Source organism: Eriocheir sinensis, chromosome 8 (genome assembly GCF_024679095.1).
Source record: "Eriocheir sinensis breed Jianghai 21 chromosome 8, ASM2467909v1, whole genome shotgun sequence".
Taxonomy (NCBI): domain Eukaryota; kingdom Metazoa; phylum Arthropoda; class Malacostraca; order Decapoda; family Varunidae; genus Eriocheir; species Eriocheir sinensis.
This window is the reverse complement of record NC_066516.1, coordinates 1,184,759-1,210,059: the sequence shown is the minus strand read 5'-3', so window position 1 is coordinate 1,210,059 and position 25,301 is coordinate 1,184,759. Positions and strand designations below refer to the sequence as shown.

The window sequence follows — 25,301 nt, the reverse complement described above, 5'->3', positions numbered from 1 at the left end:
CAATGCAATTTTGCAATTGAATTCTAAGCAAATTTTCTTTCAGATTTTTATGAATTAAAATGGAATCCATTCTTTGTATTATCCAAAATTAATATACAGACGCCCCCCGCCGTATGGATTCGCTTATACGCGGGTAGGGTAATTGCGATACCCCCTGCCGAACGCGGATGAAAACTCGTGTACGCGGTCTGTAGCGCCCAGCTCAAACGTTGTGCATTTAGTGTTTACCTTCGAAGCTGGAAGAGAGACGTCAGCTGAAAGAAAAGGTCGGGGTAAGAAAAACACAGACAGAACAATTGTTGAAACTTACCAAACAGGAAGTGATAGAAGAAAGAAGTGAACATCCTAAAAGCGATACAAAGCAGAACAGGTTACAAGAAGAAGAAGAAGACAGTTTGTTTATTTACCACGTGCGAGTGAAGGCGGCAGTGCTTTACAGTGGAGTTTATACAGCCTTTTTTAGTTTATCATAGCCTCCAAGCGTTCCTCAACGTCTTCAGATGTGTAAAACTATATAACAATGCTTAGAAATGCCTCAGAAATCCCTTTTTTTTTTCTTCTTTTTTTTCGATCAAGATGGTAGAACGAAACCCTATTTTCCCTATTTGATTATAGTCTCGTCGATCGCGGATTCACGGATCACGGGAATCTCGTGGAACCAAATACCCATGAACGGCGGGGGGCTTCTGTACTCTTGAACGCTGTAGCAATTTTTCTCCCACTTGTATGGTTTTTTTTTTTTTTTTTTTTTTTTTTTTTTTTTTTTTCCCATAATTGAGGGGTTCGGCTACTGTGCAGAGGTTTTCGTTAGACTTCGGCGCCTCCGAAAAGGTTAAGAACCACTGTTCAAGAAGAAGAAACAGCTGAACATTCCTTAACCCATAAACTGCGCCAGACATCTTAAGATGACACATGTTCCAAGGTGAACATTTATATTTCCCGCGATGCCAAAGTATATTCCAATGAACCTTGTGTGGCAACATCATCCCTCTTTCGCACCATGTAGTCACCATCATCATATTAGTTGCTCCTTAGCAGCCATGGAGAGTAGAATTATGTCATCTGCTGATGCCAACCAGTCTCATATAGCTCCTGCAGTCGTGACCGAGGGGGAGGCATGGGAGGGGGTAACAAGAAAGTATTGGTAAAGAGAAAGATTGTAGTAGACAAATTTGAAAGAGACAGTGATTCAGATTGTATTCAACCATCAGATTCAGCTGGTCTGAGGAAGCATGGCAAGCATGAGCATGCTTCTGGCGCTCAAGGTCACAGACACGCTGCCTCTCCAACAGTGCGGAAAGTTGCTAGCTAGCCTAGTCACTCACTGACACCATCATCACTGTCCGATGATTCAGAGTGGCAGAAAGGTGAGGAAAACGACAGTGGGGGTATAAGAGAAGACTCAGCTAATGAACTGAGTGATGGAGGGGTGTCAGCTGAGATGGGAGAGGAGGGGGAGGCAGTGGGAGAACAGGAGCCTCAGAGACGTGAGACAACGCGTACTCCATTCGTCTGGTCTGATGGATCAGATTTTGTGCCAGACATTCATAACTTTGACAAGAATATTGCTGGTGTGACTAATGACTGGCCTCTTGATAATGATGCACAAGAGGTTGATTATTGAAATTGACAAAGTGATGTTTCCTGTGATATATTTTGTTTGTTGTAACTGGAATGAATAATTAGTGGCAAGAGAATGTTCAGACGTGACTGTGCTGTGTGTCATCTTCCCTTTGCCACCGTCCTATCTACCCCGTCACTACCAGCGCTCCCAAGGTCGCCTCATATCCGCAACCTTTATCCCGCCATCATTGCCACATTAGGTGAATTATTATTATTTTTTTTGCACTATTTGGTACTCAACATGTCTCTCTTGGGTGTTGTAATACTAAAAATTGTTTTCCAGCAGGTTATTGTTTTGCCATTTATTGCGCACCCAGGAGCTATTCCTGAATCTTAATTGCGCAGATTATGGGTTAATCAGTCACGTAGTTTTTAACAAGCTACCAGTGGCTTTAAAAAGAGAGTTAGTACATGGGTTGTCTGACAATTACCCAACCTTAACTGACATCTTTGCTAACTATAATGAAGCAATATAGACCTTATTTAATCCTGCACCGGTTAAGAAAAAGACATTTGACAAAACCATCAATAAGCCTTCAAATAAATATAATCATCAGTAAGTTCATCTGGTAAAAATAGAGATGATAAAGAAAATAAGAGCACAATGCAAAATTTTAAATCATTCAATAAGGCTAAAATATCAACTTGCAAGTTGTGTGATACTACAGGGCATTCTCTGGGTAAATGCTCTAAGTTCAACAGCTATGAAGATAAAGTAGAAAGACTCAGAGACTTGTCCTTTTGTATAAGGTGCGCCGATTCAGGACATGATGAATCTGCTTGTTACGGCAAACAAAATAAGTTGGAGTTTGCACGTCAGCTGTGCAAAAGGAAAGAACATATAACTCCTTTGTGTCCTTTGCAAATTAATTCAGACCCCAAACCAAAGACCAGTATAAGTTTGTGTCTGGCTCAGAGAAGCCTTGATTCATCTATATTGCTTCCTACTATGACATTGAATTTAAAAAATGGAAAGAAATGTAGGAAAGTAAGATGTTTAATAGACTCAGGAAACCAAAGGTCTTACATTTCTGAAACAGCTGCTAAAGATCTATGCCAGGATGGCCTTGGAATGCAAAGTAGGCACTTACCTAGGCCAAAAGACAAAAGAGTTCAAGCAAATGTCCACAGTGATAAAACTAAATAAGAGATTAGTTTTTGTCCTTTGTTAGTAGATAGAACTTTGAATATAACCTATGAAATCCCAGGAATGAATGAAGTCATTAATAATTTCAAGCTTAAGAACATTGGCCCTTTAGATGAGACTTTCTATGAAAAAGGAAACCATGAATCAATAAAAGGGGAAATGTTGCTGGGAATTGATATTTTTCAGTACATGTCTTAAGTAACCTGGAAGGAAGTAGAAGGTGGCTCCTGTTTAGCCTTAAATAACAAAGCTGCCCCTATGGGAACAGCATTTAACTTTTTGAATAACAACCAGAGTAAATCTTTAATAAAATCCTTGAAAAAGAGCAATGAAGACTCTCAGCTCTCAAACTAAGACAATGATCAACCTAGTAATGGATCCTCTCAAATCATACTTTAACCCATTAGAGCATATTTTGGAGGATAGCGAACATTCTTTTGTTAGAATCCATGTATAAAGAAGGACGACCGAGAATCAGTGTCCTTTGATAAAGACCAAATTGATAAATTTAAAAAAGGTATAAGTTTCAAAGATGGATACTATAATGTAGAACTGCCCTGGTACCCTGATAAAATAAATTCAGTCCCTTCAAATCAATTTGTTGCTCTTAAGGTATTTGACTGGACTGTGGATCATCTAAAAAGAAAAAGGCTCATCAATAAATACCAAGAGGTGTTTGATAAACAGTTAGAGGACAGAATAATAGAAGAAATTAAAGTAAAACCTTCTGATTATGATAAATATACATGAATTCCTCATAGGCCAGTCATTAACCCATAAACTGTGCAATTAAGATTCAGGAATAGCTCCTGGGTGCGCAATAAATGGCAAAACAATAACCTGCTGGAAAACAATTTTTAGTATTACAACACCCAAGAGAGACATGTTGAGCACCAAATAGTGCAAAAAAAAAAAATAATAATTCACTTAATGTGGCAATGATGGCGGGATAAAGGTTGTGGATATGAGGCGACCTTGGGAGCGCTGGCAGTGACAGGGTAGATAGGACGGTGGCAGAGGGAAGATGACACACGGCACAGTCACGTCTGAACATTCTCTTGCCACTAATTATTCATTCCAGTTACAACAAACAAAATATATCACAGGAAACATCACTTTGTCAATTTCGATAATCAACCTCTTGCGCATCATTATCAAGAGGCCAGTCATTAGTCATCCATCAGACCAGACGAATGGAGTACGCGTTGTCTCACGTCTCTGAGGCTACTGTTCTCCCACTGCCTCCCCCTCCTCTCCCATCCCAGCTGACACCCCTCCCTCACTCAGTTCATTAGCCGAGTCTTCTCTTATACCCCCACTGTCATTTTCCTCACCTTTCTGCCACTCTGAATCATCGGACAGTGATGATGGTGTCAGTGAGTGACTAGGCTAGCTAGCAACTTTCCGCACTGTTGGAGAGGCAACGTGTCTGTGACCTTGAGCGCCAGAAGCATGCTCATGCTTGCCATGCTTCCTCAGACCAGCTGAATCTGATGGTTAAATACAATCTGAATCACTGTCTCTTTCCAATTTGTCTACTACAATCTTTCTCTTTACCAATACTTTCTTTTTACCCCCTCCCATGCCTCCCCCTCGGTCACAACTGCAGGAGCTATATGAGACTGGTTGGCATCAGTAGATGACATAATTCTACTCTCCATGGCTGCTAAGGAGCAACTAATATGACGATGGTGACTACATGGCGTGAAAGAGGGATGATGTTGCCACACGAGGTTCATTGGAATATACTTTGGCATCGCGGGAAGTATAAATGTTCACCTTGGAACATGTGTCATCTTAAGATGTCTGGCGCAGCCTAACTTATAGCATCTTGAGATGTCTGGCGCAGTTTACGGGTTAAGATGGAGGAACAGGTAATAACTAAAATAAGACCTGTCTTTAATTGTTCTTTGAAAACCAACAAAGAATTACTCTCGCTTAACGAGGCGGCTTATCCTGGAATAGACTTAATGGGTTCTATCTTAAAATTGCTTTTTTACTTTAGAACAAATAAAACTGTAATGCTAAGTGACATAAAGCAAGTATTCCAGATGGTCAAATTAAAGAATGAAGCTGACCAAAATAGGTTTTGCTTCTTCTGGAAAAGAGGAAACAAATTAGTAACTTATCGTTATAAAAGTGTAGTTTTTGGCTATACTTCATCTCCTCTCATTTTAAACCATGTCATGAAACATCATGCAGAAACATTTCCTGAAGATAAATGCAAGCAAATACTAACAAACAATTTTTATGTGGATAATTTACTGATAACTGGCAATGATCAAACTGAAATGAAAAACATGTATCAGCTAGCATTTGAAAGAATGAGCCAAGGAGGATTTATATTGAGGTCTTAAACTGAATTAAGAGACCAAATGGCTTCCGATGGTAGACTAGTGGAGCATACTTGTGAAGAGAACAAAGTACTCGAATACAAATACAATGTGAAAAAAGGATACAGTGAGTCTTGCCCCATGTAAAATAGACTCGGAGGCAGATATTAAATGGAAAATTCTGTCTCAGACTTCCAAAGTATTTGATCCATTAAATATAGTACTTCCTGTAACAATAAGGGGTAGAATCCTGATGAGAAAAATATGGAAGCTAGATGTTGGTTGGGATGGAAAACTACCCAAAGAAATAAGTGATTAAGTGAAAAGTCTCAGCAGAGACTTAAAAATCCTATCAGAACTTTCCTTCCCCAGACAAACACTCGATGAGCAAAATTCTTATGGACTGCATATCTTTTGTGATAGCTCAGTAAAGCCCTTTGGCTTTGTAGCATATGCTCTGAGTGAAACTAGTAAGGCCTCATACCTCTTTTTTTAAAGATAAAATAGCTCATCTAAATAAAAGAAATGAGCACAGTATACCTACTCTAGAACTGATGGGTGTAATATTAGCCTTTAAATGTTTACCAGTAATATTGGAAGCCTACAACAATTTTCAATTCCAATTTATAAACATCATTGTTGATGCCCAGGTTGTCTTAACCCTTTCATTGCTAAACGCTCGCAGTGAGCGTTAGGCGTATTTGCTGGTGGTGCTAAACGCTCGCTGCGAGCTCCAGCCGCACTCAAATCTCCCATGTATGAGAGTGTTCCAACAATATTTCTCACAACACAGGATTGCCAACTGAGTGGGTTCTCCACTAAATTTGGTGGAAAATCATATCAGCCCAGCACGTAAAATCACAGATGAGCAACTGGTGGATGTTGTTGACCAATATAGCGACATTTTTGCATAGCTTCACCTATCACAAGACTGATATTTTGACCAAATAGTTGTAAATTTTGCAGTTAGCAATACTGCCCTGCCACCACCCCATCATCAAGAGATCTACAGTAGTTGCCTTACGGCTGACCGTAAGAGAGAGAGAGAGAGAGAGAGAGAGAGAGAGAGAGAGAGAGAGAATATCCATATCACCAAGATATCCACTCAGGCACTCACTCTCAGCCTCACTCGTGTGAGGAAGAAATGAGGGACACCATGAGCGACTGGCTAGTATTGGTACCGGTACCGTACCATATAGCTGGTACCGTTAGTACTGGTACTGGTACCGGTACCTGCCCACCCCCATTGTTGAGTAGCGTGGCAGCGTGGGTACTGGATTGTTGTTCAAGTGGCGCGCGGGAAGAACTGAGCTCAGCTGTGTGGCCGCGGTGCCGTGTGAGTCCAGTTGCGTGAGACATCTGGTGGCCACTCCATAAGATATCGCATATAAGTGAAAAAACGTGTAAATTAAACATTTTTTTGGATTTTGGACCCTGCGTTATTTCAAAAACGCGTAAACCAAACTCACGTAAATTGAGAGTTACCTGTATTCAACTTGCAATAAATTCAAGTACTGAATTCGATACTGTTTGCTGATGACACAGTGCTCATTGCAGAAAATGAAAGTGACCTACAAAATTTGGTCAGTGTTTTTGATAGTGTCTGTAAAAGGAGAGAGCTGAGAGTAAATGTCAACAAAATTAAATTGATGGTTTGTGAGCGAAGTAGAAGTGAGGTTGTAGATTTTGTATGCCCATATAGAGTGGGAATTGAATGTGAAAAATAATGCAAAATAATTTTGAATGGTGAAGAAATGGAGGAGGTCAATGAGTTTAAGTACCTTGGATCAGTTATGTGTAAGCATGGTGGTACGGAGGAAGAGATAAGAGAAAGGGCATTGCAAAGAAAAATGGTGATAGGGTCTTTGGGATGAATCATGAATGGCAGAAGTGTGAGCATGGAGGTAAAGAGGGATTTGAGAAATACAATAATAGTACCAACCCTCACATATGCAAGTGAAACGTGGGCCTGGAATGAAAGTCAGAGGTCTAGAGTGCAGGCAGTGGAAATGAGTTATTTGAGGAGTGCTTGTGGTGTGAGTAGAATGGATGGAATGAGCAATGAAAGTGTGTACGAGCGTTTTGGAATGTGTCACGGGGGTGAGGGGAAGAAGTGTGGAGTGGTGGAAGAAGTGAAGCGACAGACTTTAAAGTGGTTTGGCCGCATGGAGCGAATGGAGGAGAGTAAGATGACCAGGATGGTGTATGTGAGTGAGATAGAGGGAGGGAATGCTAGAGGACGACCTCCAGTGAAATGGAGGGATAGGGTGCAAGAGTACGTTTGGGAGAGAGGGGGAAAGATCTTTGAGAAACTTTGAGCAGGCAAGGAGGGAGTGTCTGGATAGAGAAAGTTGGAAACTCTTCTGCCGTGGCCATCCCCTGGTGGGAGCTCCTAGGAGCAGGCGTCGATGAAATGATGATGATGATGAAATTCAAGGCGTTTGACTTATAGATCTAGCCCTGGTAGTTTAGAGTTCATTACACTTAATACCTACTTAAAATTACATGGCAATTCCTTGCTAATACTAAGAGAAGATGCTAGTGATGTCAGGACTGACGATGAAAGCCAACCATCACTAGAAAAGACCTTAAAAACACAGGAAGAAATAACAGGAAATTTTAAGAAGTGTGGTATGAGAACTATTTGCTAAGCCTTAGAGAGCATAGTAGAAATTTATATCAGAGTGGATGGGAAAATAGAATTAAAGTACGAGACATAGTATTAATTAAGGCCCTTAACAAACCTAGACCCTTTTGGATGATGGACAAGGTTTTATAATTAATTGCTGGTTATGATGGCAAAATAAGAACTGTCAAAGTCAAGCAAGGTAATGGGTCTATTCAATACCATTCTATTTGCAATCTCTACCTGTTCGAACTTTCAGTGACATCCTATAAGGGGCATAGAAAACAGGGTTGCAGAGGCCAACGGTAATAGTAAACAGGAATCTGGTCAATCTGTAAGGCCTAAAAGGAAGGCTACAGAAAGATTCCAAGAGATACTTTGGATAATCTTGATGATTTATAAAGTTGCTCGCCTCATGAATACTTCAATGGCACTAACTCCAACTATTAAGGATAGGGGCTGATCTGTCTGGAAGAGGAAGGCAGCGTCCTCAACCCCCCCGAGTTGCTTCTGTCCTTTTTCTACTCCTAAATGAGTCTTCTTTACTTTAAAATGCTACACTCTTTGTATACTATATTCAGAGTGAGGATGTCTAGGTTAAGTCTACATGCTACACTTTTGACAAAATAAAGTCAGAGTGAGGACTTACCTTATAAATGCTACACTCCTGACCTATTACTGTCAGAGTGAGGATCTAAGAATAAAAAGCTACACCTTCCTTTAAAATAAAAGGTGAGGATTAACTGAATAAAATGCTTCACCTTCCTTTAAATTAAAAGGTCTGGATTAGCTAAATAAAATGCTTCACTTTCCTTTAAAATATAAGGTGAGGACTAATTTAAATGCAACTCCATAAAATGATTTGGGGGATGGTGCCTTACACTACAATAAAAGTGAGTCTGGTATCATTAGAAAAAATTAATTAGTCCTACCTTACATCTCGGATTTAGAACAACTCTTTAAATAGGCCTCCGTGGTCTAGTGGTCAGCGTGCTCGGCTTCTACTCCGCGGGCGGGCCCAGGTTCGAATCTCGGCCCGGGCAGTCGGCGTGCAGCTCACCCAGCTGTTCATCCTCCCTCTAGGTCTGGTCAATAAATGGGTAACTGGGGAAACCTGGGGAAGGTAAATTGTGGTAACCTGGATGTCACACTGGCCCTGTGTCCTGGGGTAATGGGTTCCCTCCCACCGCAAGCTCAAGGACCAATGTTACAGAGATGAGCACCAAGGCCACGTGCTGCTACAGCGTATGCCCCTAACTTTAAATAATTCATATTCCTCAAATTGTTCATTGCAGTTTTAGAATTGCAATCTTCTGTGGGGAGTGTGTTAGGAATTAAGGGTTGCCCAGAAGGTGAAGGTTATCCGGGAACAAAGCAGATCATCCAAAATTAGCAGTTGCTATTCGAATTCTCCTCGAACCAAGAAGGTTTTAGAATGTTCCATAACAGACGTCCAGCTCACAAGGGCTCTGGACCGCCACGCATGCATCAGTCAGCTGTAAGCCCCAGCTGTGATAACACCTCAGTGCATACTCAGTGGCAGCAGTAAACGCAAGTGAGCAACGGGCCATCTGCAAAATAAGGCCGGCACACCTCAGCCGACCCACTTCAGACCAACTTGTTCTGAAAACCCCAAACCCATAAGTATCCTAGAAGCTCGTTCCCTGGGCCCAGGGGTACTTTTTTGGGAGGAACAATCTGGTAACCTCACAGGTGAGTTGGGGGTGTGATACTGGCCTTACAAGTGTGTTGTGAACAAATAAATTCACTATAAGAAACAACAGACAAGTTTGTATAACATGAGATATTGCAAGACAGTGAGTAGCAGACCAACCTGATTGTGGTGGTGGCCAGCTGAAAACTGATTGCTCATAGCTGGTTCAGGGCTTGCACTCCGTAGAAAGACAAGACAGCTGCGTGAGGGTAACTTTCCGTGCAAAATGTGTGTCTGTGCAATCAAAAAATAAAATTAACTAGTGAGAGGCCAGATTCCTCATGCCCTATGCTAATAAGGGTTCAGGTGTATGTCAGTCTCAAGCCTGATGCATACTTGTCTGTAGCCTTCCAAAATTTTTTTTTTTTTTTTTTTTTTTTTTTTTTTTTTTTTTCTCGTTTGGCTGACCAGCCTTACATCATTTTTATTTTTGGCGAAGGTTATGTTGCTGAGTTGTGTAAAGTTGGACATAATGGCTCTTACTGAACAAAACATTACTCTTGAACAGTGATTTCAAGTTGAATTTGATATATGTTAAAATGTTGTAAAGTGGGATATTACTGTTCTGGCAGTATTCTTGGTGAAACAGTATATAACGAAAGCAAGTTTTCCAAAGGGTACTTACAACTATATCCATGGTGTACTGGTTAGCATGCCTAACTACGAATCAGCCTGGGCAGTAAATATCTCACCGGGAGTGACTTACAACCACTGCAATAGGTGTTTGGCTGCCTATTTCCTGTCTACAGTAAAGAGTATACTTGCTGAAAAGGACAATGAGATACTTTTTCAATTATATTTTCATTTAATGTTTCAGCACCATTATGCATCACATCTGTATGGCAATTACTCTTCTTTCAACAGAAAAGAATATACCATCCAAGTGTCAAAACACTCCTCACAACTTCTGGAAGCTGTAGAGTCTGCAAAACGCCAAGAAGCTGAGCAAGCAAACTTAGTACAGTCTCTTCTTGCTCAGTTGCAGACAGTGAATGCAGACTTTGTCAACAAGATGGACATCATGTATCAAATTATCAAGTAAGTGATTTTTTATTTATTTATTTTTTTTTTTCAGCAAGGGAGACAGCTCAAGGGCACTAAAACAAATTGGTAATGAAAAAAAGCCTGCCAAGCGCTGCTCTAACAAAAGAACAATAGAACAAGAGGCCAAAAGGGTGATCAATTTCGGGAGAAGAGGCGTCTTGATACTCCTCTCTTGAAAGAGGTCAAGGCATAGGCAGGAGGAAATACAGATAAAGAAAGGCTGTTCCAGAGTTTACCAGCAAAAGGGATAAAAGAATGAAGATGCTGGTTAACTCATGCATAAGGGATTTGGACAGTATAGGGGTGAGCAAGAGTAGAAAGTCGTGTGCAACGGGGCCGCAGGATGGGGGGAGGCATGCAGTTAGCAAGTTCAGAAGAGCAGTCAGCATGAAAACATCGGTAGAAGACATAGAGAGGCAACTTTGCGGCGGAATTTAAGAGGTAGAAGGCTGTCAATGAGAGAAGGGGAGTTGGTGAGACGAAAAGCCTTAGGGCCGTATTACAAGTCCAATCCGAGAAGTTTCGGGTCCCTACAGAGTTTTTCATCCCAAACTCTAGGAACCTGAAACTTCTCGGATTGAACTTGTAGTGCGGCCCCTGAACCAACCTTTGTAGGGACCCGAAACGTCTCGGATTTGACTTGTAATACGGCCCTTTGACTCTACCCTGTCCAAAAGAGCTGTATGTGTGGAACCCCTCCCCCCAAACATGAGATGCATACTCCATCCAAGGGCAGACAAGGCCCCTATATATGGACAGCATCTGTGCGGGGGAGGAAAACTGGTGGAGACAATACAGAATGCCCAACCTCGAGGAAGCTGATTTAGTGAGAGAAGAGACGTGAGGTTTCCAGTTAAGATTTTGAGTTAAGGATAGACCGAGGATGTTTAGTGTAGAAGAAGGTGACAGCTGAGTGTTATCAAAGAATAGGGGATAGGAGTTTGGAAGATGATGTCAAGTTGATAGGTGTGGAAATTGAGTTTTTGAGGTGTTGAAGGACACGAGGTTCCTCTTACCCCAGTCAGAAATGATAGCAAAGTCTGAGGTTAAGCGTTCTGCAGCCTCCTGTCTGGAATCTTGTAATTCCTGTTGTGAGGGTCTTCTGTTGAAAGAAGTTGAATAATGCAGAGTATAGTCATCAGCTTATCAGTGGATAGGACAGTTTGTTATGGAAAGAGGATCATTGATGAATAACAGGAAGAGAGTGGGTGATAGGACAGAGCCCTGTGGGACACCACTGTTGATTGGTTTAGGGTAAGAACAGTGACCGTCTGCCACAGCCAGAAAGGAAACTGGAGATAAAGGTACAGAGAGAGAGAGAGAATCCGTAGGAGGGTAGTTTAGAAAGCAAGGAGTTGTGCCAGACTCTGTCGAACGCTTTCGGTATGTCTATCGTAACTGAGAAAGTTTCATCGAAACAGCTAAGAGAGGATGACCAGGAGTCAGTTGAGAAAGCGAGGAGATTGCCAGTAGATCGCTCTTTGCAGAACCTACACTGGCGGTCAGATAGAAAATCAGAAGTGGATAGATGCTGATGAATCTTTCGGTTAAGGATTGATTCAAAAGCTTTAGAAAGACAGGAAAGCAAAGCTATCGTTCGGTAGTTTGAGGGATTGGAAGAGTCACCCTTCTTAGGCATAGGCTGTCATATTTGTTATGCATATACTTATAATTTAAAGGAAGCCATTGAATTTTAACTTTTTTTGTAAGCATCAATCCTGTCCAGTTACAGGCAGTCCCCTACATACATAATGATTTTATTCCAGAGCTCTTACATAAGTCAAAATTTGTGTCCAAATTTACTTTTTAATTTAATTTTATTTTATTTTATTTATATTTTTACATTTTGGCCTATTGCACCTGTAGGCTTTCTTGGTGGGGCCTGATGGTTGGCCCCAGCCCATCATGGTGCAGACAAGTGTTTACAATGGTGCCATCTTGCTTGGCTCATGCTTCTCCTTGGAGCTCATCTTTCTTCATCATGTCCCAATGTCACTCTAACAGTTTGAAGCAAACTACATGTTTCTCCGAATATCTTATGTGCTTCTCAGGCGTCAGTGTATCTTGCATTATGATTACTAAGTCTTTTTCTTCATTCTCTGTGTCGAGGATTGTGCGGGTGAAGTGTTTTCACCTCGGAACTAGACGTCCCTGCCCTGCATTGTCTCAGGTCACCGTTGGACAAGGTGTAATACCTGATCTGTCTCCCGTGCCAGGGTCACGGTGAAGCCTCTGGGCAGCAGCAGTGGTGGATTGGACTGCAGGCAGAGGATCTCTTTATGAGACAATGGCTGGAGTTCCAGGGTCCTAGTCAGCTGGACCGTGCCTAATTATTTAGGCCTGCGGTGCAGAGGAGTGTGGCGAACTATACACTAAAAAGCCTCACTGGAAACCAGTTGTCGGTGTGAGCTCCCCGTCCCTCCCCTCTATCGACGGTACTCCCATCCCTATTCTGCATAACAGCTGGTTCTTGTTTTCTCCTGAAAGAGATGTCTTCCATGGGCCATTTGAGGTTGTACCTCCCGGCTTCTAGGTGGAGTTTCTGAGGGTTTTTCTTAAACTCAAGGAATATTTCAGCTTTTTGGTCTCTCAGGAAGGGCATCTGATACTCTCTAGAGTTGGTGGAGAACACCTGGTGACAGGTGCCACTGGCCAGGCCTCGAAAGGGTCGCAGAGTTGGGTTAGACGTTTCGGAAAGTGGGAACGAATTGCTGGTTCCTCTCCTCCCTTGCCAGCTCTGCTCTGTGTGATTACGCCGGCCCCGTTCTATGGGACAAAACTTCGAGGACAATAACTGAAAAGCGTCGGGTTGTGAAAGTCTCTCTCGTGACCGAGGCTCAGGACAAGCGATTGGACTTTGAGGCGTTTTCAAGACCCTGTGGGAGCAAACTCCCAGTGTTGGAGGCATCTAACACAGCAGTACCTAATTTCCATGCAAAATTTTTATCCAATTCAATTTATGGTCACACTTTAAGTTATTTCGAAAGCACTTTTAATATTTGCCCAAACTGTTAACTCGCTTAAATTTCTAACAATGCCTTCGAACCTTAAGTGTGACGTCTGTCCCGGACGATTTGCAGCTCAGTTCTTCCAGCTGAGTAAAACTTGCTGCCTCTGTGTTCAAAGATTACAACTTCAGAAGGCTGTGACTGAATGGAAAGTCAAACATAATGATCTTGAAAAGAAATTTGAAGCCCTTCAGGAATTTGTTGCAAGCAATGTGGCAGTGACTCCACTATTGATGGTGGAGAGGCCCTCCACCAAGACTGTGCCCTCTCCAGACAAATCTCCTGCTTCATGGGAGGACGTGTTACCTGCCTCACAGGTTGACTCCCAGCCTGCCTCACAGGCTAACCCCCAGCCTGCCTCACAGGCTAATCCCCAGCCTGCCTCACAGGCTAACCCCCAGCCTGCCTCACAGGACAACCGCCAGCCTGCCTCACAGGCTGACCCCCAGCCTACCTCACAGGGTAACCCCCAGCCTGTTTCACAGGCTAACTCCCAGCCTGCCTCACAGGACAACTTCCAGCCTGCCCCACTTAACGCTTCTCTTCCTGCTTCACAGGATGTCGGGTTCCAACCTGTAAGGAATGGAGCCAAACCGAAGCAGGCAACCAAGGATTTACTGACCCCCACTACCTTCAATAGGTTCCAGGTGCTGGCAGACACCATGGAGGATGAGTTTGAGACTCGCCTAGTTGGGGACTCCATGGTGCGTGGCCAGCTGGTTGAGTTCTGTGGTCGTTCATCAAACGGCCGCAGAAAACGTTACTGCTATCCAGGTGCCAGACTGGAAGACATCACCGCAGCGTGCAATGATGTCACGAGAAATGCCAACCGAAACACCCTCTTTGTCATTCACTCGGGGACGAATGACGTAAAGACAACCCTTTCTGAGGAACTGCTTGAGAAATACCGCCGCATGATCAAGCAGTATAAACGTAAAACGGATGCCAGTAACATCATAATCTCAGGAATCCTCCCGAGGGTCGGTGCCGAATCTAGCTTTTACAGTAAGGCCTTCAGCACAAACAACAGACTTCAGTCCTTTTGCTCACAAGAAAACGTCCAGTTCGTTAACTTGTGGAACAGTTTTTACTACGATTCAGACTTGTTCCTTGCTGATGGCATCCACTTAAACCCTGTTGGAGCAGCCCGTTTTGGGAGGCTGCTCTGTGACCAAGTGGCTCTTCGAAAGCCAAAAAACGCGGAGGCGATAACACCAGCAGCTCCACCGTAAGGGAGCACTCAACCTGCGAAACCCCCGACTCAAATCACATTAAAGCTTGCTATGTAAACGCTTGTAGCCTTCGTAACAAATTTGAAGACTTAGAAGTTCTCACAGCTACAAATCATTATCACATCATCGAAGTCACAGAATCTTGGATAGACACTTCAAATAGAGATTTCATTGCGGAATATAGATTACTGGGTTATACCATCTTTAGTCATGAAAGAGAGAACAGACAGGGTGGAGGCATTATCTTTTATATCCACAACTCTCTCCATCCAGTATCTGTGAAAACAGATATTATAACCAATGTAGACACGGTCTTCATTGAAATTAAAAATAAATCTCATAAAATAGTATTTGGACTTATCTACAGACCGCCAAGGCAGACTCTTGATATCGACCACGCATTAAGTGAATTATTATTAGAAACAAGTAGCAGTTGTGAGGCAGTAATTGTTGGGGACTTTAACTTGCAAGTGAAAAGATGGGGTGAACCGTTGAACTGTCATACAGGGCTCGACCTGTGCACAAATTTACTAGAAAGTGATTTACATTAACACGTTCAAGAACCAACTCGGGAAAATAATATACTTGACCTTATCTTTTCAATGACAGCTGATCTAGTTAACGAAGTAAATGTTGGTCCAATTTTTAGTTCTAGCGATCACCGAACAATCACATTCAGCATCAATATGAAAGAAGGTAAAGTAACTCCTAGCAAAGAAAAGGTGCCTGATTATCAGAGAGCGAATTTCGTAAGACTCCGATCAATTCCAAATAATTCTGACTGGACTGAAATCTCGACGGAAACAGATATTGATAAATCTTGGGGGGCCTTCACCACAATATTGAACAATGCCATAAGCATATGCGTACCCTATCGAAACAGACGTTCAGCTTTTAAGAAGAAACCCAAATGGTGGAATAACGAAATTCAAAATAGTGGTAACCACACGAACGATGGAAATGAAATGACTATAATCCTAAATAACTTTTTCGCATCCATATTTACCGACGAAGATTGTTTATTACCTCAACCGCCGGAGGTTAGAAGGACCAAAAAGATGTTAAGTGGCGTGCTCATCATAGGAAGTGGCATTTTACGCACGATTAAAAAGATTAAAGTAAGCAAAGCTCCTGGTCCAGACAAAATTACCCCTAGGGTCTTCAAAGAAATCAAACATCAAATTTGTAAACCGCTCTCCATCTTATTCTATAAATCTTTAACAGCTGGAAAAGTTCTGTCAGATTGGAAACTTGCAAATGTCACACCAATTTTCAAAAAGGGGGACAAGTCTCATCCAGGAAACTATCGACCAATTAGCCTGACATCGATTGTTTGTAAGTTAATGGAGACTATCATTCACGACAATATGGTGAAATTCTTCGAAGAAAATAATATAATAAATAATTCACAACATGGCTTCCGTAGTAAACGTTCGTGTTTAACTAACTTACTTGATTTTTTTCATTATATTTTTGAGGTGTTCGATGAAAGCAGATCAGTAGATATCATATATCTGGATTTTCAAAAGGCATTTGATAAGGTCCCCCACCAACGATTGTTCAGCAAACTATTGGCGCACGGTATCTCAGGTAACATTCACAATTGGCTTGTGGACTGGCTCTCTGAGCGGAAACAGAGAGTAGTTCTAGACGGTGTTACATCTAACTGGCTCAGTGTCAGAAGTGGCATACTTCAAGGATCAGTGCTTGGCCCCATGCTCTTCTTAATTTATGTTAACCCCTAAAGGGCCGGCCTGGGTGGTCATCTACAACATCCACAGGACCAGCACCTCAGCACCAAACATATTCTGATTCTGCTGAACTACAATGCAATAACAAATTACTTTAAACGTTTCTATGTGCTGTGGTTTTGGAGAAATATTCGTTAACACAGTCTTGTGATGTGTGGTTTCTAAACATAGTTAATGATATTGATGATGGGCTCACTTGCAAAGTATCAAAATTTGCTGATGACACAAAAATTGCCAGTAAAGTAACTGTGACACTCGACGAAGAAGCTCTACAATCAGATCTAGATCGACTTGCACATTGGGCCAATCAATGGCAAATGAAATTTAATGTTGACAAATGTAAAGTGTTGCACGTCGGAAAAAATAACAATCGCGTTCGGTACGTAATGAATGGCCAACAACTTTCTGCAGTAAGTAAAGAAAAAGATCTTGAAATCACTATATCAAGCAATTTAAAGCCCAGTCAGCATTGTTCAGAGGTAGTTAAAACTGCAAACAAATTGGTTGGCTTCATCAGACAAGTCTTTAATAATAAATCGGAAAAAGTACAGTGGAGACTCAATACTCGAACTTAATTCGTTCCAAATGGCTGTTCAAGTATCAAAAAGTTTGACTACCGATACCTATAAATCAGGTAATTCGTTCTAACCTTAACAAAACCTTAAGTTTACAACAATTTCAATGTAAATTTTTTTATAATTTTGATTTGTATTTACCGTAAGTGAAGGCTGGTGATGGATAACGTAGAAGAGGAGGGAGGTTATTCGTCGGAGGACGAGTCACCGTCTGGTAACTCGTCTCCTGGTGTGATTCCTGTGAACCCACTAGTGGAGGGCTGTGGCTCACTAACACTTGCACTCTCACTAGATTCCTTTTTCAACAAGAATCTGTCTAATGTGATCTGCCTTTGCCTTTTTTTCAAAATGTCTGAAATGCTGCATCAAATTTTCATCAAACTGGTTTATGTTTCTGTGTATGGCAGCAATATCAGGGTGGCACCTCTCCAAAAAGTTTCCCAACTCTGTCCACTGCTGCAAATATTTCTTGATCTCTGCAGTGGAGACTCTTTCCTTGTTGTTCCCCTCCTCCTCCCCTGAAGACAGCTCCTCAGTTACCTCCTGCAGCTGTTCCTGGTGAAGTTGACGCAGCTCGTCAGTGGTGAGGTCTTCAGAGTGTGCTTGTACCAGCTCCTCCACATCATCACTGTCCACCTCAGTGCCTATGGCCTCCCCAGAGACACAATGTCCTCCACCACAGCAGACTCCTGGACTGAAGGCTCGAATCCTTCAAAATCCTTGGCTGTCACACAGGTTGGCCACAGATTTTTCCGGGCAGACTGCAAGGACCTCACAGAAACTTGACCCCAGGCTTTATCTATAAGCCTTAGGCAGTGGAGGATATTGAAGTGATTCTTCCAAAACTGGCGGTGGCGGGGAGGGAGAGGCCAGGAGCCTTTGTTTACAACCACGTGTGCGGACGTTCGAGCACCAGATATTTTTTCGAGTACCAAGTCGAACTTTTGCGTTTGAGTATCGAAAAGTTCAACTTCCAAGACATTCGAGTATTGAGTCTTCACTGTAATATTAAAACTGTATAATTCATTGGTTTGACCCCATCTGGAGTACTGTGTACAGTTTTGGTCTCCCTATTACAGAAAAGACATAGAAAAGTTGGAACGGGTTCAACGAAGAGTAACAAAGATGATTCCTAGGTTGAGAAACTTATCATATGAACAAAGGCTTAAAGAAGTAGATTTATTCAGCCTATCAAAATGAAGAATGCGAGGCGATCTAATAGAAGTATTTAAAAGCTTTAAAGGATTCAGTGATATTAATGCGGAAGATTACTTTACAAATGATCGATCAAATAGAACAAGAAGAAATCACAATTTGAAGATAAGTGGTAAAAGATTCTCGTCGCACGAAGCTAAACACTTCTTCTTCAATCAAGTTGTTAATGTTTGGAACTCTCTACCCTGTGATGTCATTGATACAGTTATGGCCTTCAAGAATAGATTAGACAAGTATCTTGAATCCAACCAGCAACTAAGATATTACTCATTGTCGTAATAACGTTAAGTTCTTTCGAATACTGGTGTCCTTGTCGGCTTTTATTGCCCGGTTAGTGGTAGCAGTAATGGTAGTTCTTTCCTCTTTCCTACATAATTTCCATGCCGTTTTTCCATGCTGCATGGTTCTTTTTCCTTTCCTGCCAGCTTTGGCTGGAGGGATGGGGGGGTGGAGAGGAGCCTTCGCCTTTGCTGTCCTTTCATCTTCCACCTTTGATTAGATAGTTAGTGTAGCTTGTCACAAATAGCCTCGTAAGGACCAGCAGGTCTGCTGTTGTTTGTTCTTCCTTTGTGTTCCTTTGTGTATACACTCCACATGGTCTACTTTTACTTTTTCCCATTTTCATTGTGTGACTTTTCTTTTCGTTCAACTTCATTTCCCATTTTTTACTCCATTCATGTATCTCATTTAAATCTTCCTGCAGCTTATTACAATCATCACATCCCTTATTTTTCTAAGCAGTTTGGTGTCATCTGCAAATATACTCATGTAACTCTACTTTTTCTGGCATATCATTTATGTATATTAAAAACTTTATTGGCACTAACACTGATCCCTGTGGCACTTCACATGTGACATTTCTCCAATCTGAATTTTCATCTTTCTTCAGGATTATCACTATAGAAGTGAATCAAGGAGCACCAGGCTTGAGTAATTTGAAAAGCCTGCATTTGTGCCTAAAGGGTAGGCGACGGTAAAACAATAATATTTTCGACAATGAAATTTGGGTTTTAACAGTTTTCGTACCCTTGAAATGTTCCCAATTTTCTGTGAAAATAGTGCGTTGATAATTCAGTTCCTTCTATCTTTAATTTGGCTTTGTTTACGTTCATTTAAAGAGCCCCGCCACATGCCACGCCACGTGTTTTGTTGTTGTTCATGACTCTGAAGGATTTTGAAGCATTATTTTATGTTTTATTTTTTTATTTTTTTATTTTTTTATTTTTTTATGTTCCAATAGTATTTTATAATATGGACCACCATATGTCAATATCAAGCAGCTCTGGGTGGTGAATGAGGCGTGGCAGTGAGTGATACACTCGTGTCTCCTCAGGTGCCTTGAGAGGAGGGAGCGTTAACGCTTTGTTCAGCTGCTGAACACCTTTCTCACTTGTTTTACTTTCCTCCTGTTCTTGAGAAAAGTCATGGGTCTTCAATTGAAGTTGAAGACGAGGCAGAGAGAAAGAATGGAAATGATAAACAAGAGTAAAAGGGAGAGACAAGACAGAAACCCACCACCTACATGTGTAGTGCGGCGACGGCCTGATGAACGAGCCTCCCATAACCCACTTAGCCAGTGGGGTACCTCTTTGGCCGACTCGGTAAGGAGTGGCTCTCCCGTCACGCTGGTCGCGGGTTCAATCCCAGGCAGCCGGGGAATACCCTCTCCTTGTTGTGATTAATTTCTAGTGTGTTTCGATACACGCAGAGGACGTGTGGGACCGAGAGAGTAATAGAAAAAAGAGAATAGAAAATCTCGTCATTAAACATGCACAGCCATCGGATGCTCCTTCCTGACTACCCCCATAAGAGGGGATCAGGTACCAAATAGGCCTGACTATTATATGTAATAAACACTGGTTTTCCTTTGTTAGTCATTCTTACCCCAAAATATGTAAAATTATGCTGCATTAAGCTTAAAATATCATGATAGACACTCTTCAACATGAAACTGCTCATATCTCAAAACCAAAGTTATGATATTTGGAGTGCAATTTCTCTGTTGTTTTGAAGTGTCTGTAGATATAAAGATATCATTGGAAAGAAGAAAGAAAGGGAAAACTTTTTATCATGAGACATTTTTAACCTGGTAGCAGCAACAGGCCAAATTTGTGGCTTTACCCCATACCAGCGACGGACCAGATTTTTCGTTTGACAAGCACCCCAAAATAGAGGATGCATAAACTGATCACAAATGCATTGATATATATTATATAATGATATGCATGAGTGATGATTTTTTCTCATTAATTCACTTAGAGGAGCCTTTCACCCCTCCATGACCGGCAGAAGTGGTAATCTTGTTGCTGCCAGGGCCGGCCCTCCACCACTAAACACTGAAAATAGCCTGTATTCACACACTCCTTACTCTTAACCTACAATGGACAAGCAAATGAAACAGACTTTGTACTCTCTATTAAGTCTTCCTCTTTCTAATGATGCCATCCAAAAGTCTCTACATGGCGTGGTTATGGAGAGACAGCGAGTTGAAAAGGAGAGAATTTTGGTGGGAACGGCCTCTTGCCTTCCATGCAACCGTTTTGGCTGCTTGGCCATGGCTAGGTCGTAATAAAAACGGGTGCCCCAAGCTCTATTTACACAAGCTAGACCATAATATAACCTCCCTCCATGCAATACAGCCCCTATTGTGTGTGGTTAGCCGGCGGGTAATATGCGTGGCGTTGAGGTCTGAGGGCGAGAGGGTGCGAACAGGAAATCAGACTCGTCGTAGTCAGTGTCACTACCTGCGGCCATGGTAAGAGCAGAGCCAGAGTAGCCGAACTAACTCTTGGACAGAGTTCCCAATGAGTGAATTACAAAAATTAGCGAAAAATAGCTAACTTTGGCATAAAAATTGCAAGGCTGTTATAACCGCCTCCGGTCCTTGCCCGGTAAAGTGGCTATAGCCGTCTCCGGTCCTTTAGGGGTTAAGAAACGTGATCCCCGCAGCTACCGGGTTAAAATGATTAAACCAGATCTCAGTAGATTTTTCTTATTATTTTTTGTATATGAAATCCAGTAATGGAAATCTGCCAAGATGAAAAAAAGCTATATGTATCCATCATCTCCAGTCTTAATTTCAAAATAGTCAGTTGAAAAATAATTGAGATTTTGTGAAGAATGTTAATGTCATTTTTGGGGGGTCATGTTCGGTGTGTATTATGTTTTTTTTTCTCGCTGATACGTGGAGGCAGTGGCTGAGTGGTTAGCGTGTGGGCCCCACATTCACTGCATTCTGGACGACGCGGGTTCAAATCCGCTGCTACCACTTGAGATTTTTCAGTCACCACCGAGTGGCCTAAGGCTACCCACATGCTGTCCTGAAGACCACCCATCAACCTGAACTCTAGAAGAACCATCCAAGTCATTGAAGAATGAGCTCCGGGGGACAGCATGAGCCAAGAAAAGATGGTGCCACTGTAAACACTTGCCTGCACCAAGACGGGCTTGGGCCGACCACCAGGCCCCTCAAGAAAGCCTGAAAAAAAAAAAAAAGATAAATAAATAAATAAATCGCATCTCAATGAAACTTGGGGATCTTATACTTAACCCTTAGAGTACAGGTGGTGATATATTTCTCTGGATGCTGTGCACGGGGAAAATTTAGGCATTTAAAAGAGGTGGAAATGGTGTCTTTCTTCTTTCCAATGTTTGTATATTCATCTAGTATATATGGTGGTGTAATAAAACTTCTCTCCTAATAGTAATTAAAAAGTTATGACAGCCGAAAATATTGCGCATTTTCTCGTGGCCGTGATGCGTCGCGTGGAAGCACCCCACTTGCTCTCTCTCTCTCTCTCTCTCTCTCTCTCTCTCTCTCTCTCTCTCTCTCTCTCTCTCTCTCTCTCTCTCTCTCTCTCTCTCTCTCTCTCTCTCTCTCTCTCTCTCTCTCTCTCTCTCTCTCTCTCTCTCTCTCTCTCTCTCTCTCTCTCTCTCTCTCTCTCTCTCTCTCTCTCTCTCTCTCTCTCTCTCTCTCTCTCTCTCTCTCTCTCTCTCTCTCTCTCTCTCTCCTCTCTCAATGTCACTATCATAGCAGTCAGATGCCTCCACCATTCTTCTGAGTCAAGAACTGGCAGTATATTTGAAACATAGGGAGCGTAAAGTGTGATGATTATATATATGATCTCCATACGGGTGGGGCATGTGGTAGCGCACTTATACATACGATTGCCATAATCTAAGGGTTAAGGTACAAAGATGTATACATACCAAAATTCATGAGAATCTGAAAAGAATGAATGTCACTTACTAAGTAATAGCTGTCGCCTCCCCTCAATATCATCATTAGTTTTATTGCATTTAAATGCAATGCTTCTAGACCATCTTCTCTGTCTTGGTATAGTCTTTAGTGTGCATTTAATATATTATTTAGCTCAACTTATAGAACTTTTGAAGCAAAGGGATATAACGAGATATTGAAAATATACTTGCATTAATATTACTCTCAAGGGAAGCCTAGCATTATAAGGCATTTATTCTTTTGATATGAAAACTAAAAGACATGTCTTTTCAAATGGGTATTCTAGATTTTTTTTTTTTTTTTTTTTTTTTTTTTTAGTAGCATTGTCTTGCCTTACACCTTGCAGAAATGTAATTGAATATATTTACACAACTGAACTAGGCCATGGGTAGTGCAACAAATAATAATCAGCAACAAAAACACTTGAGGGAGCAGAAGAATTAATCTCTCTGGGACATTATTATGATCAATGCAAACTCACCCCATGAAGAAGATATCAGAAAGGGAATATGAATAAAATGGATCACTTTTAGTAAACACAGTAATATCATGAATATCAGGCTACCACTCTCCATGAAGAAAAAAGTGTATGATCAGTGTATCCTGCCAAGCCTTACCTATATCTCAAAAACTTGGTGCAATGTAAAACATCTAGAGAGGCTAACCATTGCACAAAGAGAAATGGAGAAAACACTGGGTAAAACTTAGAGATAGGAAACAAGCATCATGAATCAGGGAAGAGACAAAGGTTGAAAGTAGCTTAATGATTATAAAGAATAGGAATGGGGCTGGACAATCTTATCGTGGGTAAAACTGACAACAGATGATCAAAGCAAAGAGAATTAACCCAGGGATTGTAGATGTCAGAGCAGACAGAAAACCAAGTGGAGGAAAAATTAAATTAGAAATATTGCTGAAACTGGATGAAGAACACTTGACATCACTCAAAAAGAAGTGAAAAATGTTGGGAAAGGCCTCTGTCCTGCAGTGGACTAATAATAGCTGATAATGATGATGATTTTTGTATTTTACAGTGAACTTGAAGGCAGTGAAACAATTAATAAGAATATGGAGGCTCACCTGCACCAGACAAAGTCTCAAGTGGAAGGCATCCTAAATATTTCTCATCAAAGACCACCAACAAGAATACAAATAGACGAAGTTCAAAAGGTTCTCCAACAGGGACTCACAATTGTGGAATCCATCATTCAGAAGCTTGGTAAGCTATCTTTAAGGCAACCTGATTTCATCTTTTTTTTTATATAAAAGTATTATCTGCATTCATGTTGTTTTTGTGTATGTATCTGCACACAAGGATATTTCATTGAAAATCACCACAAAATTCAAATATTCTGACCTTTATTATGTTTATTACCATAATCCTGAGATGCCTGGTGTTTGTGATACGCATCACTTACTCAAACTAAACTAACTGAAATAACATTGTGCATGGTAGTATTTGTTCATAATCCACAATGATGATGCCTTGCAGGTTGCCATTATTTTTTATCACCATTATACTTACCATTATTGTCAAAAAACATTTTTTGGGAAATCGTTATTGATTTAGTAGGTAGGGAGACACCTATGGAAATGGGCGCAAGCCACTCCCAGTGAAGTATATACGGGAGGTGAGGAGGGTGCTGCAAGCCCCCCAAAGACCCTCCCCATGTCCTCACTTTTCATTTCCCTATTGTCTCATCTACACCAGAGTAGTTCAGCATGCTCTCTAAAGACAGACTCTCTTACTCTCTACACCATACTACATACACGCTACACACACACCACTTCCTGACAATTTTTTTAAATTAAAAATGGTAACTCTACAATTTGCCCCCAGAGCAGACTCCACTTTCGGCCTTTGACCTAAGAGGTGTCTTGATACCTCTTCACACTTTCTCTTTATTAACTTCTGCAACATTTGCGGTCTTCACTCTAATTTTCATTCTGTGGAACACCATCTCTCCTCCTCTAAACCCCACCTTCTCTTCCTCACCGAAACACAAGCTTTTGAGGCTACTGACAGCAATCTCTACTCTGTTCTCTCTTACTATCTCTATCCTAAATTTCATTCCAAAACTGGATGAAGCGTCTTCGTATGCAACGTCATCACTTGCTCTCGTGCCCACGACCTTGACTCTTCAGAGTTTTCCACCTTCTGGCTAAGACTTCATTGTCATTCTATCACCAAAACATCTGTGCTGTTTACCTTTCACCTAACTCTACTAACTATGTAAAATTCTTTGACAACTTGAACTCTAAAGTGGAGCACATCATGACCCACTCTCCCTTCACTGAAATCTTCATCTTAGGAGATTTCAATGTTCACCACCAGCTTTGGCTTTCATCCTCCTTCACTGACCAGCCTGGTGAACAAGCCTACAACTTTGCTCTCCTCAATGATCTAGAGCAGTTGGTTCAGCACCCTACACGTACAGTCAAGCCTTGGTTTACGAGTTCAATTCGTTCCGGAATTTTGCTCGCACACCAAAACACTCATAAACCAAAAGAGAGTTTAGTTTCGGGAGGAGAGGTGTCCAGATACCCTCCTCTTGAAAGAGTTCAGGTCGTAGGCAGGAGGAAATACAGATGAAGGAAGATTATTCCAGAGTTTACCAGCGTGAGGGATGAAAGAGTGAAGATGCTGGTTAACTTTTGCATAAGGGGTTTGGACAGTATAGGGGTGAGTTTCATTAGAAAGTCGTGTGAGGCGAGGCTGCGGGAGGGGGGGAGGCATGCAGTTAGCAAGTTCAGAAGAGCAGTCAGCGTGAAAATATCGATAGAAGATAGAAA

General features: G+C 41.6%; 1 protein-coding gene across 3 annotated transcripts in view; it reads left to right on the top strand.

The window, feature by feature from the left end:
• Nucleotides 1-25,301, top strand: part of LOC126995365 (trichohyalin-like) — a 71,762-nt gene that overhangs the window by 26,181 nt on the left and 20,280 nt on the right. For all 3 annotated transcript variants that reach the window (XM_050854856.1, XM_050854855.1, XM_050854854.1), the window contains exons 5-6: nt 10,308-10,481; nt 23,543-23,727. In XM_050854856.1, coding sequence (XP_050710813.1) covers nt 10,456-10,481; nt 23,543-23,727 — 211 coding nt within the window. In that variant the 5' untranslated portion in view covers nt 10,308-10,455. The remainder of the gene's footprint in view (nt 1-10,307; nt 10,482-23,542; nt 23,728-25,301) is intronic.